A 23,255-nucleotide genomic window follows, 5' to 3' on the forward strand; every position below is an offset into this window, starting at 1 on the left:
ACGGCTTTATTACATGATATCATTTAATCTCTCCTTAAGATGATGAACATGTAAATTAAAAAAAAAACGTTGGGGTTTGTTAATAGGAGAATGAGCCTCAAAAAGATTAAACCTGTTTAAAAATCGTCAAGTCGGCAACATAGTATACTTCAGTTTCGACGCCCCTTCTCGAGTTCGAGGCGTTCGCATTTAAACGTCAGTGTGTGATCGAGCGCGTTCGGCGACGCATGGCGCACGACGCGCTACCGCCCCGACGCCCCCCCGTGGGGGCCCTGCCGCCCTGTTGTGCCCCACTGCGATTGCGACCGCCGCCCCCGCGAAACCCTGATTCACTACTGGACGTGACCGCGAAAAAAGTGGCCGAAACAGTACCATTTGCCCGCATCGAGGAGAAATACGATCGGATTCCCGAACCGGTCCAACGACGGATTGTCTTTTGGAGTTTCCCCCGGAACGAGAGGGACATTTGCATGTACTCGAGCCTCAGCCGAGTCCAGAACAATCAGGAACCGGGAAGCTTAGCCTTCTGCAAAGGAATGAAGTTGCTCGAGAACGGATGTGTGGATAATGTATTGCAAGTTGGTATGTGGGTACCTAAACATAGATTTTGTCACTGCACTAATAAGCCTTCATTACTATCACCTATACGCATAAAACAGACATTTAGCATATACAGCCTTGAATGGGGCGCCACACCCAACCAACTGGTTTCCTCAATTTTTCCCATACAGCACTCATAATTGCCCCAGCATTGTTTAATTACCTACATATAGACAAGTGGGTGTGTATTGGACATTTCTCCTAAAGCACCCACTCGGCAATGCCTATAGGACTGCTTGCAAGGTGTCATCATCATTATTGAGACCCACACTCATAGATAGGACACACACAGGAGGATTTAGGTTTATCTATATGAGACCAGATTAGAGCTGTGAGTAAATATTTGCCTTGGTCTGGGCGGGAGGACAATAAGGGGGGTTAAGTGATGAGCAATATAGTAATGATTAGTTAAAGTGCCGTAGAATGAGTTTTTAAGTTTGTTGTGTGATCATCATTGCCTTATGACTAACCTCAAACAATTTCCTGAAATGCCTACCTTCCAAACCCAGTTTTCAATCTTTTTTTTTTGTTTTAATATTTTGCAAGCCTCCAAAATTCAATTACCGCAGCCAAAATAAAGGAGAAAACCTCTAGAGAGGGTCAAAATTTGCAAAAAGTTGAAAATTTAAACTGATTTACATTTGTGGTGGTCCTTGAGGTTGTTTGAATCAATGTCTAAGCTTTTTCCTCTAAATTTTTAGTAGAGTCCTCAATTAGAAATCTAATGCAGCTCACTTTAAAAACGTCCAATCTGACTATCATGAACGGATTCCATTAGACCTTTTAAAAAAATAACAACTTTTTAACTAACCTATGTCTCAAATAACCAGTAGCTTAGAATGCTAATTACCATCGTAACAATTTGCTGAAATGGCTCATGTGTAGATTTTTACTTGAAATTTAATTTTTCAGGTACAATATTTAGTAAATTCTGTCTGATGTGCCTCTAAATTATTTAAAACAAGTTTAGATTCTTTTAAATAAAGTTGAACTGTTCTAAATAGAAATTACAAAAAGCTTTAGAGTTACACTAAATTTAGTACAATTACTAACAAAATTATCAGTATTTATTTATTTATTTGAAAGTTTTTATCACTTTCCTTCGAAAACACCTCTTGTGTTCTCTATTTTTTTACTGCCCTACTGGCGGAGGGAACTTGCGACCTTAAACTTACGTATTATCAACTCAACTCTGTATGTTAGTTTAGTCCTCAAAACATGCTCTAGAAGGTTCACATTATTTTATCTATCAGTCTTTTACTAAATTTAGTACTTTCTACCAATTGTAACATAAAAAAGCAAGGTGGTGTAGTGTTCAAGATTCATTCCTTAGTACAGCCACTTGTACTAAACTTAATACAATTGCTCTGACAGATCTAAAAACGACAATTCAAATTAAGGAGAAAAAAATGACTAGTCGTGACGACTCACCATTAACGAAATTGGACTAAAAAAAAGCGAGCGCAAAGCTCCATTTATCATATTATTAAAACTAAAGCGAAATAAATAAGTTCGAGGAACTTTGAGAACGAGAATTAGTCTTGAGGCCCCTTTTCGGTACTTTTTCTCCAGGAAAGGGAGGACCTGTCTGTCTACCTCTTGAGTTATATTAATGAAGCCCCAGATGATTACGGTTATTAGAGGCACCTAGGCAATTTCAGCGGCGCCTACAGGAGCCGGCAACGGTGCAGCTCTAGGCCACCTTTGATCTCGTGAAGCACAGTGACACAGTGCGGCGTTGCCGCATGTGAAAGCGCCCGAAGAAGGGCCGAACGGCGCTCGGCACAGGACGGGCCTCCGTTAGGCGGTGACGTAGCGTCGCCAAACAGCTGAGAGTGAAGGTGTCGCGCGTGGCGATGTTGCCACGCGTCGCAGTTTGCCCCGAGATTGAAAATTACCAGAAAGAACAAAAGAGTGGTGCAACGATATGGGTGGGAACGCGGTGCAAGAAAGTTTGACACGCTGTTCGAAGGAGCGTTCAAGTAAAAAACCACTTTCGGGGGGCCATCACGGTAACCAGGTCTAAAAGCTTTTGATTTCATGCAGCTGGGAGAATTCTCTTCGGTTGAGAATCGAGTTAAAAGGAGCAACATTCCTTAGGTTTATTGGCTGAATTAGCTAATAAATTTAGCATAAACTAACTCGCGCTGGAATGTATTTGTATTTAGTAACGTTATAAAAACGAACACTAATTAACGAGCATGACGACTCATAACCTTCTTGAATGTAATTCTTAACCTCACTTTTCGACCATAATAATTCTTTGACAGTTACCAGAAAGTTTCCATATTTGTCTGACAATCGAATTGAACCATTCGCCAATGGGTATCCTTGAATCTGTAGGAAATTTAAAATTTTGACTTGCTTATTGCAATATAAGTTACTTTATAGAGATACGATTTTTCTAAAAATAAATAATTCAATAAAAACATTTGTAGAATTCTACTAAACGGAATAGAATTGAGGAATCGCGTTATTTCATGATTTTTTCAAGACTGAATAAAATAAATTGTCGCGTTTTGCTTGAATACAGGTAACATTTAAGATAAACGTAACATTATTTCATACTAGAATGAAGAAAATTTAATTGAATGTCGTGTTATTTGATTAAAAAAAATACACTGTCATATTTGAAAAATCTAGAAAATTGAAGTTGTTGTAGATGAAAATAAAAGTTGTTATTGTGAACACCGTATATGTATTTTCCGCTAAACTAATGTTCGTGCCCACTAAGGGGATCTTCTGTCTCAAAATTGTCAAAGTCTAACTTAAACTAACTTTGATATGAATTTTTTTATGAGGCACTGCAATTGTCTAAAATTTCTTTTAAATATCATAGCTTCAAGTCGCTGCATCCTAGAGAAAGAAAAATCTATGAACTAACACAAGTTCGTGAGGAGATTCTATTACGTGAAAAAAATGTAATGGTCCCACTTGAAAAAAATCACACTTTATGATGAACCGCTTTTTCGAAACACTCTGTAGAATTGTTACTAATTTTATAATTTATCTTCATTAGCTTCATATGCAGCTCCTTAATTGACGTTTTATGAAATCACAAAAAAGCTCATGAGAGTCATTATCATTCTACAGTTATTTCTTTTTTTTTAAGTGATATGAAATATTTTTTCAATATTGCTCTTAATAAAATGCACCGTCGTACCGGATTTACTACGATAAAATTTTAAGGGAGATTGCATTAAACATTTTCCTCGCTCGCCTTTGGGAGAGTGCACCAAAATCCTCCCTTTCTAACGGCCACTTGTGGCCGCTGTGCGTCAGGTGGCGCTGTTGCCACGTTCGCATTCGAAGCTCCGACATAACTGGAATTCCATGGACACAAAGCGCCATTAATCACCGGAGAGAACCGGCATCATCATCATCATCATCCGAGTGGTCAACCTTCAACCTCGCTTACCTGGCCTCCCGCTCGGTCTATTTATACGGCTCTCTTTTGTTTCGTTATTGTGTCATCTTAATTGCAATTGCCTGGGAGTTCAACGACATGCGAGATCGTTGAGAAGTAAAGAATTAGCCGCTTTTGAAAGAAACGAAATTAAAAATGTTTCAGATTTTTCGGGAGTGTTCTAGAAGAGAGAGGAATTCGGTGGAGCAAGTTTTAATTGGAAAATCTCTATAGGGAAAAAGTTGCGGAGCGGAAACAATAACGCATCGCCCGTTTAGTACAATTATCAGTTTTTTAGTACAACGCGAAAAGTTGTTAATTAAACGCCTCAAACAGACGGACAAAGGCAGTCTCTGTCTGGCTGGAAATCCCTTTTATAAATAAAGAATAGATTCCTCGTTGTATTCAAATTTTGGACATGCTTTGTACGTCGAAACAATACGATTTTGTGATGATGATGATGATGATGATGATGATGATGATGTGCCCGGAAAGTTGTGACGCACACTCACATACACACATGAAAAAAACGTTTGAAACGCCGACTACGCTCTCTTTTAAACATTCTTTTCACGTTTTTGGACCTTTGTCTAGGCAATTGTACTATTTTAACACGGACGTTATAGGCCAATGAGCTCCGCGTAATTTGATTTATGCGCTGACATTTTGTCTAAATGTCAAAGGGGAGGCGTTGCCTGGATGGCTAGTATACCCGGACATTGTCAACGGCGCTCGATTTGGATTTGTGTAATGCCGGATATGGAATTGTACTAAAAATTGTACAATTATTAAAAAAGTTCAAAAAAAATCTCTAATTGTACTTGATTTAGTACAATTTCAAAGACGACAACGAGCACTGAAAGAAGTAAAATTTTCTAGAAATTTTTTTGTACAAAGCAACAAAACAAAAAAAACTAGTAAGAAATGCGCAAGCCAGACATATTATGGCTTCGATGAAATGGTACCGCTAAAAATTACGCCCAGTCGATCTATAAGCCCCCGATGGAACTACCTGACCCGACCCAATGATACCTAAACAAACACTAGACAGTCTCTCAGACTTGTGCAGAATCTTCGTCTGTTGTCCGACATTTCTGAATCAATTTACCGCTGGAAGCGCGAAACAATATTTAATAATCACACGATTCGTATGCAAATCCTGAGACCATAAGTCTGATCTGCATACCGGCCAGGGCCGAAAATGGCCGAACAGCTGCACTTAACTAGATGTATATTTATTTAAAATTTAAATTCGACGATGCGCTATCTGCGTCATAGTAATCTCGGTGGGGCCGTAACGACAAGGGACCTTTATGGGGGCATAGGGGTGGCGCTAATTTATGGGACACCATTGTCGGAGGCCAACGGCCCCCAAGTGGAGATTATTTCACTTGGGCATCAATCTTTGATACCGAATTGTAATGAAGCAGCTTTGTTACTTTGTTGCCGCATGGAGTAACACTTGAGCCACGTGAGGCGTTTCCTTGGGAGGGAAAAAACGGCCTCGTCAGGCCAGATGGCGTGTTTTTGTGGAGCTCCGCGTTGCGCAATGGGAGAGAATAGATTTTTATGGGTTTCTACGTAGGTAGCAAATACCCAAGGGGCTGAAATTAATTGTACTAAGTGTAGTACAATTATGAAGGAAGCTGTCCTCGTTTACTAGATTACGTCAACAAGCGGCAGTAAGTGCCCATAGGGCTGAAATAAATCGTTTCAAATTTACTCTATAGTTAGGGGTACTGTATAAAAAAGAAAGAAGTATGATGGGTTGCTATATAGGCAGTAACTAAGGGGCTGAAAGTATATTGTACTAGGTTTAGTACAAATATGATCAATTCTTTATAAACTCGGTAACATTGATCAGTAACACTACATAAAAAAATTTGTTTTTTTCTATAAAGAAGTGAGTATGATTTTCTCAAATTGTTCGAAATGTCTGCATTGTTAAAGAAAACTGAAAGCACTTCTACAAAATATTGTATAATTATTACGAACAAGACTTAATGAGCTTCATAAATAATACTATTATTATATTAAGTACAAGTACAATAGAATTCCCTTCCTAAAGCTCGCTCCCAACTCTACGGGCCGATAGATCCATACACTGTGGTTGCGTCACGTCCGCGACCCTTCTCGCATAAGCAAATAATAATTTTTGGGGCTACCGGCGGGAGAGAGGGGGCAGCGGCTCCCTTTGATCTCATTTGCCTAGAGCAACTTCGTGCCACCGATCTCCGACGCCATATTGATCGGCTATCGCCGACTTATTTATGATGGAGCGAGGGCCACTGAATTGTACTGTGATTAGTACAAATGGGCCCCGTGAATATGTGTCGCATTTTTCTCTCGGGCTAACTGTAATTGCAAGGCCCGATTTGAATAAGTTAATAATCCGGACCTGTTTAATATTAATCGCTTATTTCATTTACATTTTGTTTACCTGCCGGTAAGATAAAAAAAACTTTTTAGTACAATTCTCTCTGTAGGGAAGAGGCACTCCTGTAAGGTTATTTGTTCAAGGGGGACATTAAATAAACAGTGTCTGATGGTAGTTGGGTACGTGTGTTGGCTAAACTCATTTAATACCCAAGAAATCCTGTTGTACTATCTTTAAACTGATTTAGTACAATTAATTAAAATCGGAGATTGTTCATCACTGATCAATAAATAATAACAACAGAGATAAAAGTACCGTTGCTTGACACATGTTGGCATACACACATTTCCGAAAAAAAGGTGGTACCTTAACGGGTTCCTCGAATATTAATCAACTTCGTCCGCTTCCTGGCTGTGCGCATCCAACATACGGCGCCATTTATTTTTAAATTTCAGTCCGTATTAGTACAATTATTGCGATTTACGTAAACTTGGCGCCTCGTTCAATTAATCCGGTACTGATTCGATTATCATTTGTCCAGTGACGTCAGGTCATTTTGAAATAGCTTTTTATCATAGAATTATTGTGAATGTGAGAAGCGCGTGGGGCTTTTTTCGGACCCAGCTGTGGGCGATTGTGTGTGCGATTTGATACGGTTTTGTACCGATGAAGTAATTATTGCTAATTGTACCATCAGGTGTCACGGTTCAAGTGCCCGCTTGAAGTTTCTATTAAACGTAAATAAGTTGTACAATCGCTGCGATTGAAAATAACAGTCGGTGTGACGATATTTCAAAGTTTTTTTGAATTGTACTTTACTTAGTACAAATTTTTTAGAAATGTTATAGTATCATTATCATCATCTTTTCCCACTTTGTTGTAAATCGAAACTTCTTTCTGAGGCTTTATTCCCAAATTATATAAAAGTAACAAAGCAGATTTTTGCATAATAACGTCAAATATTGCATTTGTTTTAGAACAGCGTCATAATTTAGTATATGTGCCGCTGCCTTGAGAAACTACTGTTTTTTGTCACGTGGAATTTGGAGATTACAATTCTACCATAATTGTCTTCAGCAAAAATGCCAAAATAATCCCTTAACCATTAAGACGAGACAAAAACAACATTTTTTCGTTAAATATTACGGTTTAGATATGGAAACGTCCGTCACTTGAAAGGAAATTTAACTGTCTTTCCGCACAATTTTATTCGCGTCCCCGTAAATAATAATTTTAATAAGTGCAATGACAAAAAATGGTGTAACCAACATAATTTCAATGTGCCCCCAATAGCCGTTAGAAACACTTTTTATAGTGGTTCTAAATTTAGTAAAAGTTATTTTCCAATAGTACAATATACAGAACGCAAGTTTTTTAGCAGCTTTATGCGTGCTACAAAATTTTAGATAGTTCCAGTCAATATAAGGGCGAAAATAATTGTACTAAACGGGATGAATGAATAAATCTTTTACAAGATAAGACCGAAAGACAATCGGGGCGAAGGGAATCGGGAGGGTAAACAGGTTGACCCGGCCGAAACGGGGATCCCGCTTAACCGGGATATAATTAGCCAGCTTAAAGTGGATGGGTCGGTCGGCGTCGGGACGCGCCGTCGGCGCCCCTTTAATACGCCAGAAGGGATTGTTGCTTGTTGATTCGGAAAATCGCGGAGGCCACGCGACCCTTTGCAAAGATTTTCGGTGTTACCGTGGACCAGAATACGCGGAAACGAAGTGTATTAAAGTCATTTGAAACGGTAAATTCAGCCTATAATTAGTCTGCTGATAGCGGGCAAAAAACCCACTAGAATTAGTTTTTCTGGTGCGCCGCCGGGAGCACCTGCCGTCGACAGACCGACGACACCTGCACGGTAATCAGTGAAACAATGTTGCCAGGTCGGTACGATCTGCACCAACACGTCAATGACGTCGGAACAGAAAAAACATTATTCTAATTCTAGTAAAGGTTCATTTTTTTTTTGTTTCAGCTAAGTCTCTTCTGCCCTGACTAAGGACACCTTGATTGACTTTAGAGTTTATCGCCTTCTCTCCCAATTTCGGACGGTAGCGGTTTTTAACAGTGAATTTGCTGCAAATTGCCGAAGTAATCGCCCTGAAGCCGTTCAATGGAAAATTGAAAAAACTCAAATTTAACGGAGAACCCAAAACCAGAGTAAAAATTGTACTACTATTGATTTTCTGATTGGTACTTTTTCGCGACAACCCTGCTTCATGATAATCAGTTTCAATCTACGTCGGCGGATTTACGGGAAAAGCGTAATATTTCAGCGAGCTTCGCTAATAATTCAACGCGGAATAAAATTTAAATTCGGACGCGCAAAAAAGCGACCATTACTTTCGGTAGACGGGCGCCGCTTTTTCATTGTTGCCGGAAAAACGGCTCTTTTCCATCGAGAAAATGGCAAAACCCCCCGGCATTACCAATGATAAATAATACAAATCGCTGCCATATTTATACATGGGCTGAATTGCCACGTTTACGTAGGTTTGAGGTGTCAAATCAAGAGAATTTATTGGTTGTAAGTTTAGTACAATTTTTAACATTTTTTTAAATAAGAACGACTTTTTTCAATCTCGCAATATCAAATATATAAAATAAATAATTGCTCTCAATGTAATACAACTTAATAAACCCTTCTAACATGAGCTAGAGGTCACTCACAATTCACATGTTTACTAGAAACACTTTAATATTCGAATCCAGGCTGATTCATTCAAAAAGTCCATGTGTGTGAGTCAACTCAATCCTAGAAAAGAGGCTCCTGCCGAGCTGCAGAGATATAAATTTCCTGAAAGGAATCTATAAGTTTTGGCGTGTCTGGCGGCATATTGCAGCAAAGTTATTTCAATTTCGGACGTGCCATGTGTATGCGCTTTTTTAGTACAAATCAATATGCTTTAAATTAAATAAGTTTACGTGTGAACGAGGCTCGGGAGAACGCAAAACACTACAACTTTGTAGCCAATTTAGTACATTTCCGATACAGGCTTTCTACGCCTCTGTGCATGTCAGTCCTCCCAGGGAATCGAATTAAAAGGATACAAAAGGGGGTGTATACACTGAAAATATTGTTTTATAATTTATTTTGTAAGTGCTGCGGTCCATTTATGCTGACAAGAGATAGGGGGCTAGCACCTCCCTCCCCCCTAAACGAACAGAAATACGCTCTCTCGGGTAGTTGTCAGCGTTGATTACGTTAGAAGGGGCCATTTTACGACAACATTGTGAGGGAGATTGTAGTGTTAGTTTGCATGATTTTGTTTAACAGTAAGGTTTCTCATAATTGTACTAAGTTTAGTACAATTTCGTATGGTGGATGTGGGAAGTGCTATTGCGTGAAAAGTAAGGGAGTACTATAAAAAGAGACTTCTAGAATAAAACAATAAAATGTTTATATTTTTCATCCGATCAAAGTTGCTAAGGAAGCTACAAAACGGTTTAGTAAATTGTTTCCTTATCATTGAATAAAACGAAATTTCAGGTGTTATTGAAAGAAAAAATTATGGATTACAATTAAAGTGTTTTCTAGATAATTTTTAAAGAAATATTTTTTATTTCTCATTCACACCCAAAGTCTCTAACGAACCTGTAGGACAATTTAGAACAATTCATTTTTGGTTGTTTTACTGTAGATACATTTTTTTAAAATTTTCTTAAATAATTCTCAAATACTTATGAGAATACTGATTTACATAGTTGTACTCAAGTTGGTACCATTGCGTAACGTGGGATTAAAAAAAGATGCAATTAAATAGAAAAAAGAAAGCAGGTGATAAGTAATAAAATAAAAAATGTAAATACTTCGTCTGAAAAAAACATTGATTTTAAAACGTAAAGCTCAAAAAGTAATAATTGTTTTCAATTTAGAACATATCAATTTCCCCTGGAAAAGCAAATTTTTAGGCCGGTTTGTGCGAGAAGAACATTTTTAATGAAGTTATGCATTTATAGAAGTGTACTAACTTAATTTTATTGCAACATAGCGATATCTTTCTATTGATTCGTTCCTGCTTGAATTCCGAGCAAAAATACTTGGAAACAACGGATCTGCAGGGATTAATAAAAAATGACACTTATCTATTAACCAAAAGGCCCTCTCTGTCGCCGTCCGTGCAAATTTTACATCCCCCCCCCCCCCCCCCTCTTGATCAGTCCCCGCCCTTCGCCCTAGAGCCCTTAAGGCCGCCTCCGTAAGGCAGCGAATCGTCCGCCAAGCCAGCCTACATAATACATATAGACACACTTCTCTGTTTACACAAATTACTAGCAATATTTTTTTTACTCGAGCCACGTTGCCGGCTTCAGTACAATTCAAGTATAATTACGCGTCAAAGCGCTGAGAGGCGAGATGGGAATGAGGTTGAATTTGGAGTGGAGCGGCAATGTCGTGAGCCATTCACGACCGGTGTGACGTCAAGTGGCCGATCGATAGGGGTTGGTAAGCGTTGAGCGCCGGCGCTTCAGTAATTTAAATTTTATTATCACGTGGAGCTCCCGGGGAAAACGACTGTTGGATCGACCAGAGCAAGGGGAAACCAAAAAGGTTTTTTCGTGTTCTTTTTTTTTTTTGGTAGCCATTTAGTACAATTACCTTTAAGCGAAATGGAACAATAGAAATGTGGGTCAAAGGACTTAAATAGCGGATCTATTTTCGCACGGTGCACCGGTGCGGTTCGCACCTGAAATCCCGAAAAGAGAACAAAACGACGACAGACGACCCCGGTGACAAATTGGGGGCTCAGGTGCTTTCCAGCCAAGCAGAGCCGCATTCGGCAAGAAGAAAAGAAGTTTGCCTTATTAAGAAGAACCTTTTTGCTGTTTTTATTAAATTGTACTAAGTTTAGTATGTTATTGCCAAATATAGTTTTATTGTTTAATGTTTTGAATTTTTAAAACGATTTATAAATTTTATAGCTACGATAAAGTTAGTTTAATTATTTTTTTGGCTACAAAAATAGGTTTTTGAGTCCTTTCATAGGTCAACGAATAATATTTTTCATTTTTATTCCGAAAATTGCTTTTTCTCAATTGTACTAAAATACTAACCCCAATAATACTTTTTTAAAATTCTTTGAACTTTTTAATTCAATAACATTGTCAATATGGTTTTTCCAAGTTTCCCATTCATAATTGTACTAATATGAATACCATTTTTTTGGTGCCTAAAAATTGTTTTTCAGTGACGAAATTTTTTTAGTCCGTCTCTGGTGCCACACTCCATACCCTCGATTTGTTGGCGGCACGCCGCAACGCCGCGACGCTCTTAAAGAGGACCGACTCGTCCAGACACTCAACCCCCTTTAAAATAGCCGCCGCGGCGCCCTGTACCACGCCCATGCCCTTCGCTAATTCGTTTCCTTAACTGTCGGCACTGATTTTCCCCGATTTCTCTTTTGTTTTGTCTAAGGCAAAAGGGCATCTCAGTTCTACACCATCGACAATTTTTTTCCCTTGATCGAATGAATGTGCGCGCGCCCGCGCACGCAAGTGTGTGCGTTTATGTATGTATGTGTGTGTGTGTATGTGTGTTTATGTGTGTGTGTGTATGTGTGTGTGAATGTGTGTTTGAATGTGTGTATGTATGCGTCTTTGAATGTTTGTGTGGATGTGTGTGAGTGTGTGGATGTGTGTGCGTGTGTGAGTATGTATGTGCGTGTGTGCTTGTGTTTGTGCGTATGTGCGTGTGTAGCGTTTGTGCGTATTTTTACGCGCGCGCGCGTCTGTGTGTGTTTGTGTATGTGTGTGCATGTGCATGTGCGTGCGTGCGTACGAGCGAGTGACGTCACCAAAACAAAACAAATAATGAATGAAATGTTACTATTACAACTGCATTCCGGAATTACGCGTAAACAACAAATTCCCACGCTGATGACGCATGGGCGGCGATTGCGTGGCCGGATGCAACGCGCCATACCGGTAGAGAAGTGCGCGCGACGTTGTCATGTTCATGGCGCTTTTTTTTTCCTTTAAAAATCAAAATAAATGCCACTTTTTAGGCTTATCTGTCGAGCAGCTGGTTTAGAGTTGGGGTTTCCGATTGACGCGCATTTAGAGCACTCGTAGCAATCACGGAAAAGTAGGACGATGTGGCAACGGCGTCATCGGTTGCGTGTGCCACTGGCAGATAAACAAAAACAGCCTTGACGGATGTCACGCGGAAGTGGGAAGGGGGGACGATGACCTAGACCAGCAACGGCGGAGAAAGAAGGCGGCGTTGCCGCTTGTTTTCTGAATGCACCCACATCACATTTCGAACTACCTCTTGTCTGCGAACAAGACCAAAGGGATTTCAAAGATAAATTCGAAACTATTGTGCGGAGTCTTTTCTCGCGCTTTGTAAGGGATTGAGGGAACAAAGCCTCGGGTTGCCCCTCAGAGCTTGCGAATGCAGTTCGAGACGTAAAAAAAAATGTGTGCTTTATTTGATACCTATCCATGAAAGCAGATGTTTTTAGATTGAACAAAAGAATTGTACTAAGTCTAGTACATTTCACCTCTCGACCATAATGGGCCGTAAAGTTTTAATACGCTTCCACGTAGAAACTTAACAGCTTCCGAGAAAAGAAACATTAATAGGCGACCTTAAAATAATAAAAAAAAAAAACGAGCGTAATTTCCAAGAAGCGGTCAGGCAGGTCGTGAGAACCCTCCAGATGAGCATTTATGGTTCTCATGGGACATTTTGTTGCAGGTTTCCATTTGAGCGGTGTCGTGACGGCTCCTAAGACTTCCCCGCCAGCTTCCCTGCCATGTGGTGCACCGGAACCCCCCCACAAGTTCAAAGTCTCTGTCAGTTTTGATAGGTGAGCAACAGCTTTTGCGCCATGATAATTGTATTAATGGTGAATTCAGGCATTCAAAAAAATGCGCAATAATATGGCCGCAGGAAGTTAACGCAATGATATAAATAAACCAGACAGTAAAAGAATTCGACCATATTGTCGCAATTAGTGATTACTGGTGCGTGTCTCCGAATGCGCCATAAATTATTCTTTTGTGACAGGTGCAAGATAACGTCAGTGACGTGTACATGCGACACCAGGGACATCTTTTGGTGTCAGCACGTGGTGGCGCTGTCTCTTTACCGGATCCGCAATGCCGAGGTTGTCCGTCTCAGAGTTCCTATTTCCGGTAAGTAAAAAAATCGTTGAGAACAAAGAGTCTTAATCGTCCCGATGACGGGATGAGACGATAATTGAGGCAGCAGGTAGCAAGGCGGCGAGATATCGATCCAGGCGAGACTGCACGCTTTAATGTCGCCCGTAGCGCCCTGTGCAATATCCCCTTTAAGTTGGAAATTGTACTAAACAAGTGAATTGCCATATGAAGAGAACTTGCAGAGTTGTACTAAATTTAGTACAGTTCTGTTTCGCCTTGTGCGTACTGACATATCCCCTTTAAACCGTTTAAAGCCGCCCCCCGCGTTTGAATGTCGCTCACTTTTGCTTTTCCGTGCTCCGTTTTCATTGTTTACGCTTGACCACAACCTTTGCCACTTTTCCTCCGTTTTTTCGATTTTATCTTGACCGCACAAACGATTACAACTTGTCCCAAACCATTATATAACACTTCCATCTGTAGATGAACGACTATTTTATTGTCATTTTTTGTTATAATGGATGTAAACATTGGAATGTTAAGTTTTTTAAAATCTATTTTTAAATCTGTTGAGTAATCAATGTAAAATTTTAAATGTCTCCCAATTTTATATTTATTTTTGAGCATATATAATAAATATTCGTATAAAGCTTTTACGACTATCTGCGATGACGTCAGTAATGTTCGTTATTGGCTAACCTCGTGCAGCTTTCCAATTCTTTGCCAGCCTTCAACACTGTCACTTTAAAGTCATGTGCGTCGTTTGTCAAAATGGCCGCTATGTCTCTCTATACAGTTATTTACTAATATTTTTCGTCGCGTTTGTGTTAAAATTGCTCTATTTTAATTAAAAATAATGGTAAAATCGTTTATTTATGTCTTATATTTTGTTAACTCCACGCCTCCGATGCTAGAAATGTGTTCGGCGAGTGTATAATTTACCCTAACCTAATACAGAAATTGACCATGGAAGATGATGATTTCTTCGAATTTTTCCGTAAAAAGGATCTCAGCAAAGTCAAGAAGTTCGATTTCAAAAAAGCTAAAGCTTCCAAAATCGATTCTACCAGTGTCGCCATCTCGGATTCCTCTAAAAATGGGTTAGTTGCTATGCAAAGCTTAATGCCAAATTTTAATCTTCAAGAAGAGTTTAAACACACACTAGAACCACAAAATTGCGACAGATTATATGAATCGTCTATTGATAAGAGCCCCATGAAACAAAACTCCATTGAAGCTCATCAAAACTTGCAAATTTCAAGTAAATACACTTTGACTAAAGATAGTCTTCGAGAAGATTTAATTCACAATCTAGAACCTAAAAAGACCTACACTTCAATAGAACTGTTTCCCTCTCAGAGCTCTAAGGTACAATGCCCCAGCACACTCACAGCAGAGTCCAAAGTTACCACCAAGAATTTTACTTTTACAAAACTTGTTTCAACTGCAATTAACAATAAAAAACTAAGTGTTTTGGATGAATTACACAACAAGCCTTGTGGAATGGATCAAGCCTTATCAAACTCAAGTACTTCCAGCAGTCCACACGCATTTAATTCACCCAAACTTAGCAAGTATTTTGCTTCAACAAATGAGTTAAAACAGTCTCTCAAAGGTACTACAAAACCTTCTCTTAACTTCTTTACAAGCTCAAATTTTGACTCCAGTGGTAATACCTCAAATGAGAGTAGAATAGAGAGAGAATCTCAAGTAATAAAGTCCGAAAATAAGTTCAGTTGTAAGGAAAAATTACCTAGCTCCACTCAGAGCACTACATCCTCCTTGGCTATTAGCAGTGCTGATTACATGGATGATGATGAATTTGAACGAAGATTTGGGAATCTTATTAATGAATCAAAATCAGAAAAATTGTGTGACAAATTCATTAATAACAAATATAAAGCTGCAAATGTGGCTCAAATGGAAGTGGATACAAAAAACCTCGTCAGTGAGGTTTCCAACTTCAACTGGGAGGAAAGTGCGTTTGAAGAAGAGGAGCCAATTTCACAAGGCTTCAAAGATCGACATGATGATTCTATAGAATTCCGTGGCCCCTATGAACATTCAAATGTGATGTTAAATGTTTTACATCAAAAGTTTGGTCTGAGGGCTTTTAGGTACGTCTTATTATTTAAATATAATGAGTTTAACTAAGAGTTCTAGGCCCCACCAAAAGGAGATTATAAACGCAAGCCTCCAGCAGCATGATTGTTTTGTGCTGATGCCCACAGGAGGTGGCAAGAGTCTGTGTTACCAGTTGCCTGCCATTTTAATGCCAGGGGTTACCATTGTTGTATCTCCCCTGCGTGCTTTGATCAGTGATCAAGTAGATTTTAACTAAGTTTTTAAGGAGGTATTAGGTTAATGAATATTTATAGGTGGATAAATTGAATGCGCTGGATATTGGTGCTGCTCATTTGTGTTCTGATGTTTCCAAGGAAGAGTGTGATCAAATTTATATGAAGTTGAGTATGCGTGAGCCGGCTATCAAGCTCCTGTATCTAACTCCTGAAAAAATTAATGTGTCAAGGTGAGGGAGTCAATAGTGTATGGGGGTGGACCATTGTTCTTTTGAGCAATGGACCATGAAAAATTGTCGTAAATGGTGGCGGAATTATTTGGATATTTTTTACTATTATTTGGTGTTTAGTACTCTATTTGCATACATTATTCTTCTGAATGAACCACCTCTATGTTTATTAACATTTTCAATATAATCTTGATACCATTTATCAATTTAGGGCCACAATAGACAGTCTGAATGCTCTATATCAACGTGGCAAATTGGCACGATTCGTACTGGATGAGGTTCACTGTTTATCGCAATGGGGCCACGACTTTAGACCCGATTACAAACAATTGGGGGTTCTGCGCAAAAACTACCCCAACGTGCCCATTATATGTCTCACGGCCACTGCCACCAAACAAGTGGAAAACGACGTTATTAATATTTTAGGATTATCAGGAGTCAAACGCTTCATCCGTAGTTTTAACCGACCTAACATCAAATACGAGGTGGTGCAGAAGCACCGCGGGGCTACTCGGGAAATCGCCGCCCTTATAACTTCGAAATTTTCCAAAAAGTCGGGAATTGTTTATTGTCTGAGTAGGGGGGATTGTGATAAGATGGCAGACGATTTTATTCAATTGGGTGTGAAGGCGAAGCCTTACCATGCAGGGATGAGCGATAAGGTAGTTTTATATTTAATTATTAAATTAAATTTGTATTTTATTGTATTAATGGTAGGTTCGTGAAGCAATTCAGCGGGAATGGATGCAGGATCAGTTCCACGTAATCGTGGCCACCATAGCTTTTGGAATGGGTATAGACAAGCCGGATGTCCGGTTTGTAATTCACAACTCAGTTCCCAAATCGGTAGAAGCTTTTTATCAGGAAAGCGGCAGGGCTGGCCGTGACGGAGAAGTATCATACTCCTATCTCTATTACTCCTACGGAGATGTAACTCGTCTGCAGAGGTAACTTTTAGCCTTACGCGCGTCGAATTCCACTAATCAAAATCCGTACCAGGCTGATGCAGCGTGACAAAAACCTTAGAAAAACACTGGATGCGCACGACGAAAACTTAAAAAAAATGGTCAGCTTCGCCGAAAACGTGGTAGATTGTCGCAGGTATCTGCAACTGATTTACCTGGGTGAGCACTTTGACCGGCGCATTTGTATTGCAAATAAAGAGACAACCTGTGACAATTGTCTTAACATTGACAAATACAAGACTGTGGAGGTGAGCGAGCAGGCACGGCAACTCTGTCAAATCCTCCGGGATTTAACTAGCAAGGAGAATGTTACTCTACTTTATGTAGCAGAGATTTTCAAGTGAGTCTTGTAGATTGATGTGTAAGTGACTTTTTAACGTGTTAATTGTTATTTTAGGGGGTCAAAAACCAAAAAAGTTTTATCCAAAGGTCATAACCGGCATCCTCTCTATGGCGCAGGGATTTCCATGGACAAAAATGAAATCCATCGAATACTAAAAGAACTAATTTTCAAACACGTCATGCAGGATTTCTGCGCTTACACCGGAGATTTTCCAGTGGTTTACCTCAAACCCGGGCCAAAGTTCTATCAATTCTTGAACTCCACAGCTAAAATGGCGATTTCAGTTTGCAGCGAAAGACGCAGGGAAACGCCCGCAGTTGCGGTTAAAATCAAACAAGCACAACCGTCAACTTCCAAAGAAGTGGTACCACACAGTGTTCAAATACAAAATGTAGCGAAGCTTCAAGCTGCAAGAAAATTGCGGATCTCGCATCTTAAAGTTCAGTGTCATGAAGAGCTTCTAGAAGAGTGCAGAAAACTTGCAATGGAGCGTAATCTGACTCTCTCGTCTGTCATGAATCTCGCAGCGATTAAATCAATGAGCGATCATCTCCCTATGACCAGAGAAGAAATGCTCAAGATCCAACACGTCACTGTTGCTAACTACAACAAATACGGAGAATTTTTTTTGAAAATTACACAGAAGTTTCGAGAAGAACATGACGGAATTGCTCCGTTGGCCTCGTTGAAGAAGCCGGAGAGTGAGGAAAGGATTGATGAGTTTTCAGATGATGAAAGGATGGGTGATTTTAAAACTGCAGGGCCTTCGAATCGGGGCACGAAGAAACGCAAGAGGGGCGGCTGGACCGGAAAGACGGGAGGCTTCAAAAGGAGGAAAGTGGGTGGAAAGAAGGTTAAGCCTAAAGCTAGTGGTTGGAAGTCCAAGGGCAACACCAAGGGTAGAGGTTTAGGGTTGATGCCCGTTCACATTAGATAAGTGTCAATTGATTGTCAAATAAAATTGCTAATTTTTTATTTTAAGTGTTTTATTTATTTGATAAATCCAATATATGGTTCCCGTTTTTAGCGAATTTCTTTATATTTAAATATGTATAACACTAATAATAATTTTCTTTTCCGATCAACAGAAACGCTTCTCCAAATGGATCGACAGCAGCTGCAAAAGTTTGTGCAATATCTTATTGCGGAGCACCACACCGAGGTGCTTCCCACTGCACAGAAACTAGCTGACGAGATATTGCAACAGCGCAGCGAAATCAATCAGGTTCGAAACAACTGTAAAGTCATATATTAATGTTTAATTATATTAAGTATTAGATTGTTTTTCTTGTATTTGAAGTCACTTGTTTTGACAGATTGCTGGCGCTCCTGATCCCACCGCAGGTGCTGCCGCTGACGATGCCCACTCGTGGCACTTGGACGAAACTCAAGTATGCGAACAAGTGCGTTCCTATCTCGCGCAAGGCACGTACTATAACGCCAATAAACAATTGAACTCTCTCTTCTCCAAAGTGAGTCTGTCAGCTGATGTTTTTTTTTTAATTCAATATTTTATTGTTAAAATTAATTACTGACAATAGGTACGTGAAATGCTACGCGCACAAGATTCCAACGGCGCGCGAATGCTCACTCTGATAACCGAACAGTTTCTTCAAGACCCGCGTCTGCAACTTTGGAAATCGCAAGGCACGCCCATGACGGACAAATGTCGGCAGTTGTGGGACCAATTGGGTTCCTTATGGGTGTGCATCGTCCTGAATCCGGGCTGCACGCCACTCGAAAAGACGCAGTGGGAAGAGCAGTTGAACAAGTGGATTCGGATGGACGTGTGTCCCCCCGAAGACCCGGATTTTCGTGTGCAGTTGGTGGGTGGCCCTCGGGACTCTGTAAGTTTTTAATTGAGTCAAAATAAACGGAGTTATCTGATTGTTTTTTTCTGTGCACAGTATGTGAACAGAGACCGAGACAGGGATCGTTATTGGTACGAGAGAGATAGGTATTCGGAGAGAGACCGGGAACGGAGAGAAAGACGGGATCGTGAACGAGAGAGAGAAAGAGACAGATTAAGTAACAGGCCTGTGAGTATTTTAAGTTTTTTCCTTGGCGAGTTGTTGTATAGGGTTTTCCTTTGTTAGAATTACCAGTCGTCAGACAGTTCAAGCGAATCAGATGACGAGGAGCCGAGTTACAGCCCTCGGGGTGCGAAAAGACTGAGAGTGTCCGCCAGGGGGCATTCGAAACCAGTGCTGCCGCGGACCATTTTCCATCGCGCTCTAGACGCAGTGGCCATGTCCTGGGACAACATGCATCTAAAAAACGTGTTGTCCAGTGACACGTACTGCTCCCATGTACCCGATAACTCAAATTCCAACGGAAGCTTTAATTCTCAGGGACAACCTCTTTGGAACGGTAAGACGTTTTCACTTTGCAACAACTTTAATTAATTCCATTGATTAAAGCAGAATCGATACCATGGTGCGCGGCAAGAGTTGATTCGCTGCGCTCACACGGACATTCAGAAGCAGCTTTGCGGCTGGCTGTGTCGGTGGTGCGCACGATGAAGCAGCAACAGTTGCAGGCGCAACGTCAGTGGCATGAAAGCCAACAGCAAAAAGCCGGTACTTCCTCGCAACAGCCTAAAGCGTGCACTTCGCGTTGTCAAGGTGCGTGTATGAGTTCTTCCTGCTCCACTACGAGTGCCAGTGCGCCAGCCAATCAGGATGGGTGGGTGGGGCATCCGCTGGATCCCATTGGCTGCTTGTTTGATACTTTAGCCGACGCCTCCACTATTCCCGATGATCAAAGACCACGTACGCCCAGTTACTTGGATTTAGTGAGCATGGATGAGCAGCACAATTTAAGACCGCGCTACCAGCACGTACCGGTAGTTGGATCCAGAGACAGGGCAGAGACGTATTTAACCTTGGCCTTTGAGGTGGCGTTGATAGGCCTGGGACAACAGCGCGTGATGCCTGTTGGGTTATACGCACAGGAGAAGGCCTGCAAGCAAGAGGATCGCCTTATTGCCAAGCTGCAAGAGATTGAGTTAGATAATAGTTTAGTGGCTGTTTTGAGGAGGCAGGCCATTATTTTGCTTGAGGCGGGTCCGACTAGTGGATTGGGAATTGGAATACATCCAGAGTCTATTCCGATGCACACTTTTGCTAGGTGAGTAAGCAAGGTTATCTTTCAAATTAGTATTAGTTTAAAGAAATTTACCACTTTCTCTTACATGTCATATAATATAATTTTTAATTTGAACTTTATTCTTATGTTTATTGACAGGTTTTTGTTCTTGTCGTTGCTGAATTACTATCCGGATTTGGCGTACGAAGTGGGCTTGAGGGCGATGCGTTTGCCGCTGTTGGAGGAGGGTGAGGGCGGCGACGGGGGCCCATCGGGGGGCTCTAACGGGGCCGGCCCGTTGGCCGGGGCGGGCCGGCCCCCGCGCTGGTTTACCTTGGGCCACATCGAAAGTCAACAATGCGCCTTGAGTAGCACCATGCTCAGTGCGGCGAAAGGTGCCACTCTCTTTCATTTTACCACAAATTTTTTTATTGTGAATCTCCTAGGGGAGGTAATGCGATTACGTACAGTGCTGGAATCGTCGCAGCGGCATATCCATAGCTCCTCCCACCTGTTTAAGCTGGCGCAGGACGCCTTTCGTTTCGCCACGCCTGAAAACAGCCCGCGACATCCTACTCTGTTGAGCGTAGCCTTCGAACTGGGACTACAGGTTATGCGTATGACCTTATCATCGATGAATTGGCGCAGACGCGAAATGGTGCGCTGGCTGGTCACCTGCGCGGTGGAACTCGGCCTCGATGCCCTCATCTCGTTAATGCAAAACTGGTATCAATTCTTTTCGGCAACGGAGGCTGCAGGACCGGTGGCCACCACCATAATGTCGCGAGGCACCATGCTACGTCTGCAGCTAAGCTTCCAGCAGCAGGAGGAATTGAGCGGATGTGCGCGCACTTTGGCCTTACAGTGCGCCACCAAGGATCCGCCGAATTGCGCTCTCAATGCCCTCACATTATGCGAAAACGAGGCGCTGGCCTTTGAAACGGCCTACCAGATTGTGGTGGACGCCGCTTCGCTGATAATGACTTCGTCGCAACTGTTTACCATCGCAAGGTATATGGAACATCGTGGTTATCCAAGTAGAGCGTATAAGCTGGGAATGTTAGCCATGAAACACGTGCATTTGGCATACAATCAGGTGAGTTTTAAGTCACAGCACTTCTGAAATTTGACAAATGTTCGGCTGGTTCCAGGATACGCATCCGGCCATCAACGACATCCACTGGGCTATGGCATTGGCCCACTCCCTAGGCAAAACCGAGCTGGGCCACATGGTACCGCTACTCGTTAAAAATGTGCAATGCGCCACCGTTCTGAGCGACGTGCTGCGCAGATGCGGGGCCACGCCCCCGGGTGGGCCTCCCATCGTACCGCCGCCCCATCCCGACCCCAAACACGCGCCGCTTCGCAGTCGATGTTCCGCCCCTGGTAAGACTTCGGTAACGGTTTACTGCTTTGACCTCACCTTATTTTTATAAACTTGATGTTAGCAAGTTATTAAAAGAATACTTCAAAATTTTAGAAAAGTGACCGTCATCAAATTATTAACATCTTTTAGGATGCTGGCAGAACAAAAAACAATATTAATGATTTTTGAGCTTTGTAGGTACGTCAGCAATGTGAGAAATGTTAGAAATTAGTCAAAAAAAAATCTCACACTTTTTCCAATTACTAATTATTCAATTAATTAGGTCCGAAGCCACTATCCTTTGACCGCCCACCGTTGCGACCTCTGCTGGAGGCGGCCGTAGCGGCGTACGTCAATACCACGCACTCGCGATTGACACATATTTCCCCCCGCCACTACGCAGATTTTATCGAGTTTTTAGGAAGGGCCAGAGATACGTTTGCGCTTGCGCATGATGGACACGCTCAATTTGCGCAGCTATTGGAGAATATGAAGGTGGCGTATAAAGGAAAAAAAAAGTTAATGTTCCTAGTTAAGGAGCGGTTCGGCTGATGACTGCTGAAGAGGTGCTGCGCGCACACAGCTGCGCAGTTCCGTCTCCACAGGGGCTGCTGCCCCCTACCCCGTTAGAGTGCAATATTCGGTCTCTCTCGTGATATTTTGTTGTTTAGTTTATGTTTTTTTTTTGACAGACTGATGAAGAGGTTGTTGGTTCCGGAAATTCAACTGTACTAAACTCCGCACATGTCGGAGACCATTTTTTGGAATTACAACCACGAATCGATCTCGGCTTTTAAATTATTATTATTAATAGTTAGTTAGGTGTCAATTTAGTTGTTTTAACTTTTTTTTCTCTTTTAAGCCAAAGATGTAGTGTTTTTTGTTAAGGGAGAAACGTGTCCTTGGGCGCATTTCGAGCCGCTAATCCCGCTCCGTCCTTTCGACAGCGCCGCCATTTCTCGTTCTTTTTGGCGTCGGCTCGCACACCTCTTGTAAATATTGCCAAGACTGTAAATAGCGTTTAGGTCAACTTGTGTAAGTACAAAATCGTCATAAGCCAATTGTTTTTGCTACTCCCCCCCGACTCTAACTATATATTTATTTGTCATTTTCTTTTAAATGAAAATAGAGCTGTGATTATTATTTTAATTATTGTCGGAACTCTTATCGTGCCACCGCGACGCCATTTTGTGTATATAGACATTTGCCAAAATAAAAGAGCGGCGTCCACGCAATGGCACCTCCGGACTGTACAGCGTGTACATAACTTATAAAAAATAACGTCTAGACGATCAGAATGCATAGTCGGTCCTCTGTTTATGTATTACTATACACATAGATGTATGTGTAGAATTAATTAATGGATTATTTTTATGATAATGTGAATAAAATAATGTTTGTAATTTAGTGATTGCAGTTTTGTTGACAACTCGAACACCCACAATACCCTCAAGCGTGTTTA

At 41.1% G+C, this 23,255-nt stretch overlaps 2 protein-coding genes across 3 annotated transcripts; both read left to right on the top strand.

Moving 5' to 3' along the window:
* The first annotated feature begins 188 nt into the window (after window positions 1-188).
* Window positions 189-23,200, top strand: LOC136342100 (zinc finger SWIM domain-containing protein 5-like). 2 transcript variants are annotated; one of them, XM_066287584.1, is made up of 13 exons: window positions 189-582; window positions 13,096-13,207; window positions 13,408-13,535; window positions 18,429-18,565; window positions 18,657-18,812; window positions 18,882-19,187; window positions 19,248-19,379; window positions 19,437-19,710; window positions 19,761-20,469; window positions 20,587-20,822; window positions 20,874-21,523; window positions 21,579-21,813; window positions 22,077-23,200. In XM_066287584.1, exons 1-13 carry the CDS (start codon window positions 228-230, stop codon window positions 22,343-22,345), a joined length of 3,699 nt encoding a protein of 1,232 aa, XP_066143681.1. In that variant the 5' UTR covers window positions 189-227; the 3' UTR covers window positions 22,346-23,200. The 2 variants fall into 2 exon arrangements, with proteins under 2 accessions (XP_066143681.1, XP_066143683.1); XM_066287586.1 differs by having other exon boundaries at window positions 19,764-20,469.
* On the top strand, window positions 13,598-18,315 carry Blm (Bloom syndrome helicase). The gene is made up of 7 exons (XM_066287589.1): window positions 13,598-15,619; window positions 15,666-15,828; window positions 15,881-16,032; window positions 16,244-16,694; window positions 16,750-16,979; window positions 17,032-17,337; window positions 17,395-18,315. Exons 1-7 carry the CDS (start codon window positions 14,469-14,471, stop codon window positions 18,275-18,277), a joined length of 3,336 nt encoding a protein of 1,111 aa, XP_066143686.1. The 5' UTR covers window positions 13,598-14,468; the 3' UTR covers window positions 18,278-18,315.
* Window positions 23,201-23,255: the final 55 nt, after the last annotated feature.

Source organism: Euwallacea fornicatus, chromosome 11, assembly GCF_040115645.1.
Source record: "Euwallacea fornicatus isolate EFF26 chromosome 11, ASM4011564v1, whole genome shotgun sequence".
NCBI lineage: Eukaryota > Metazoa > Arthropoda > Insecta > Coleoptera > Curculionidae > Euwallacea > Euwallacea fornicatus.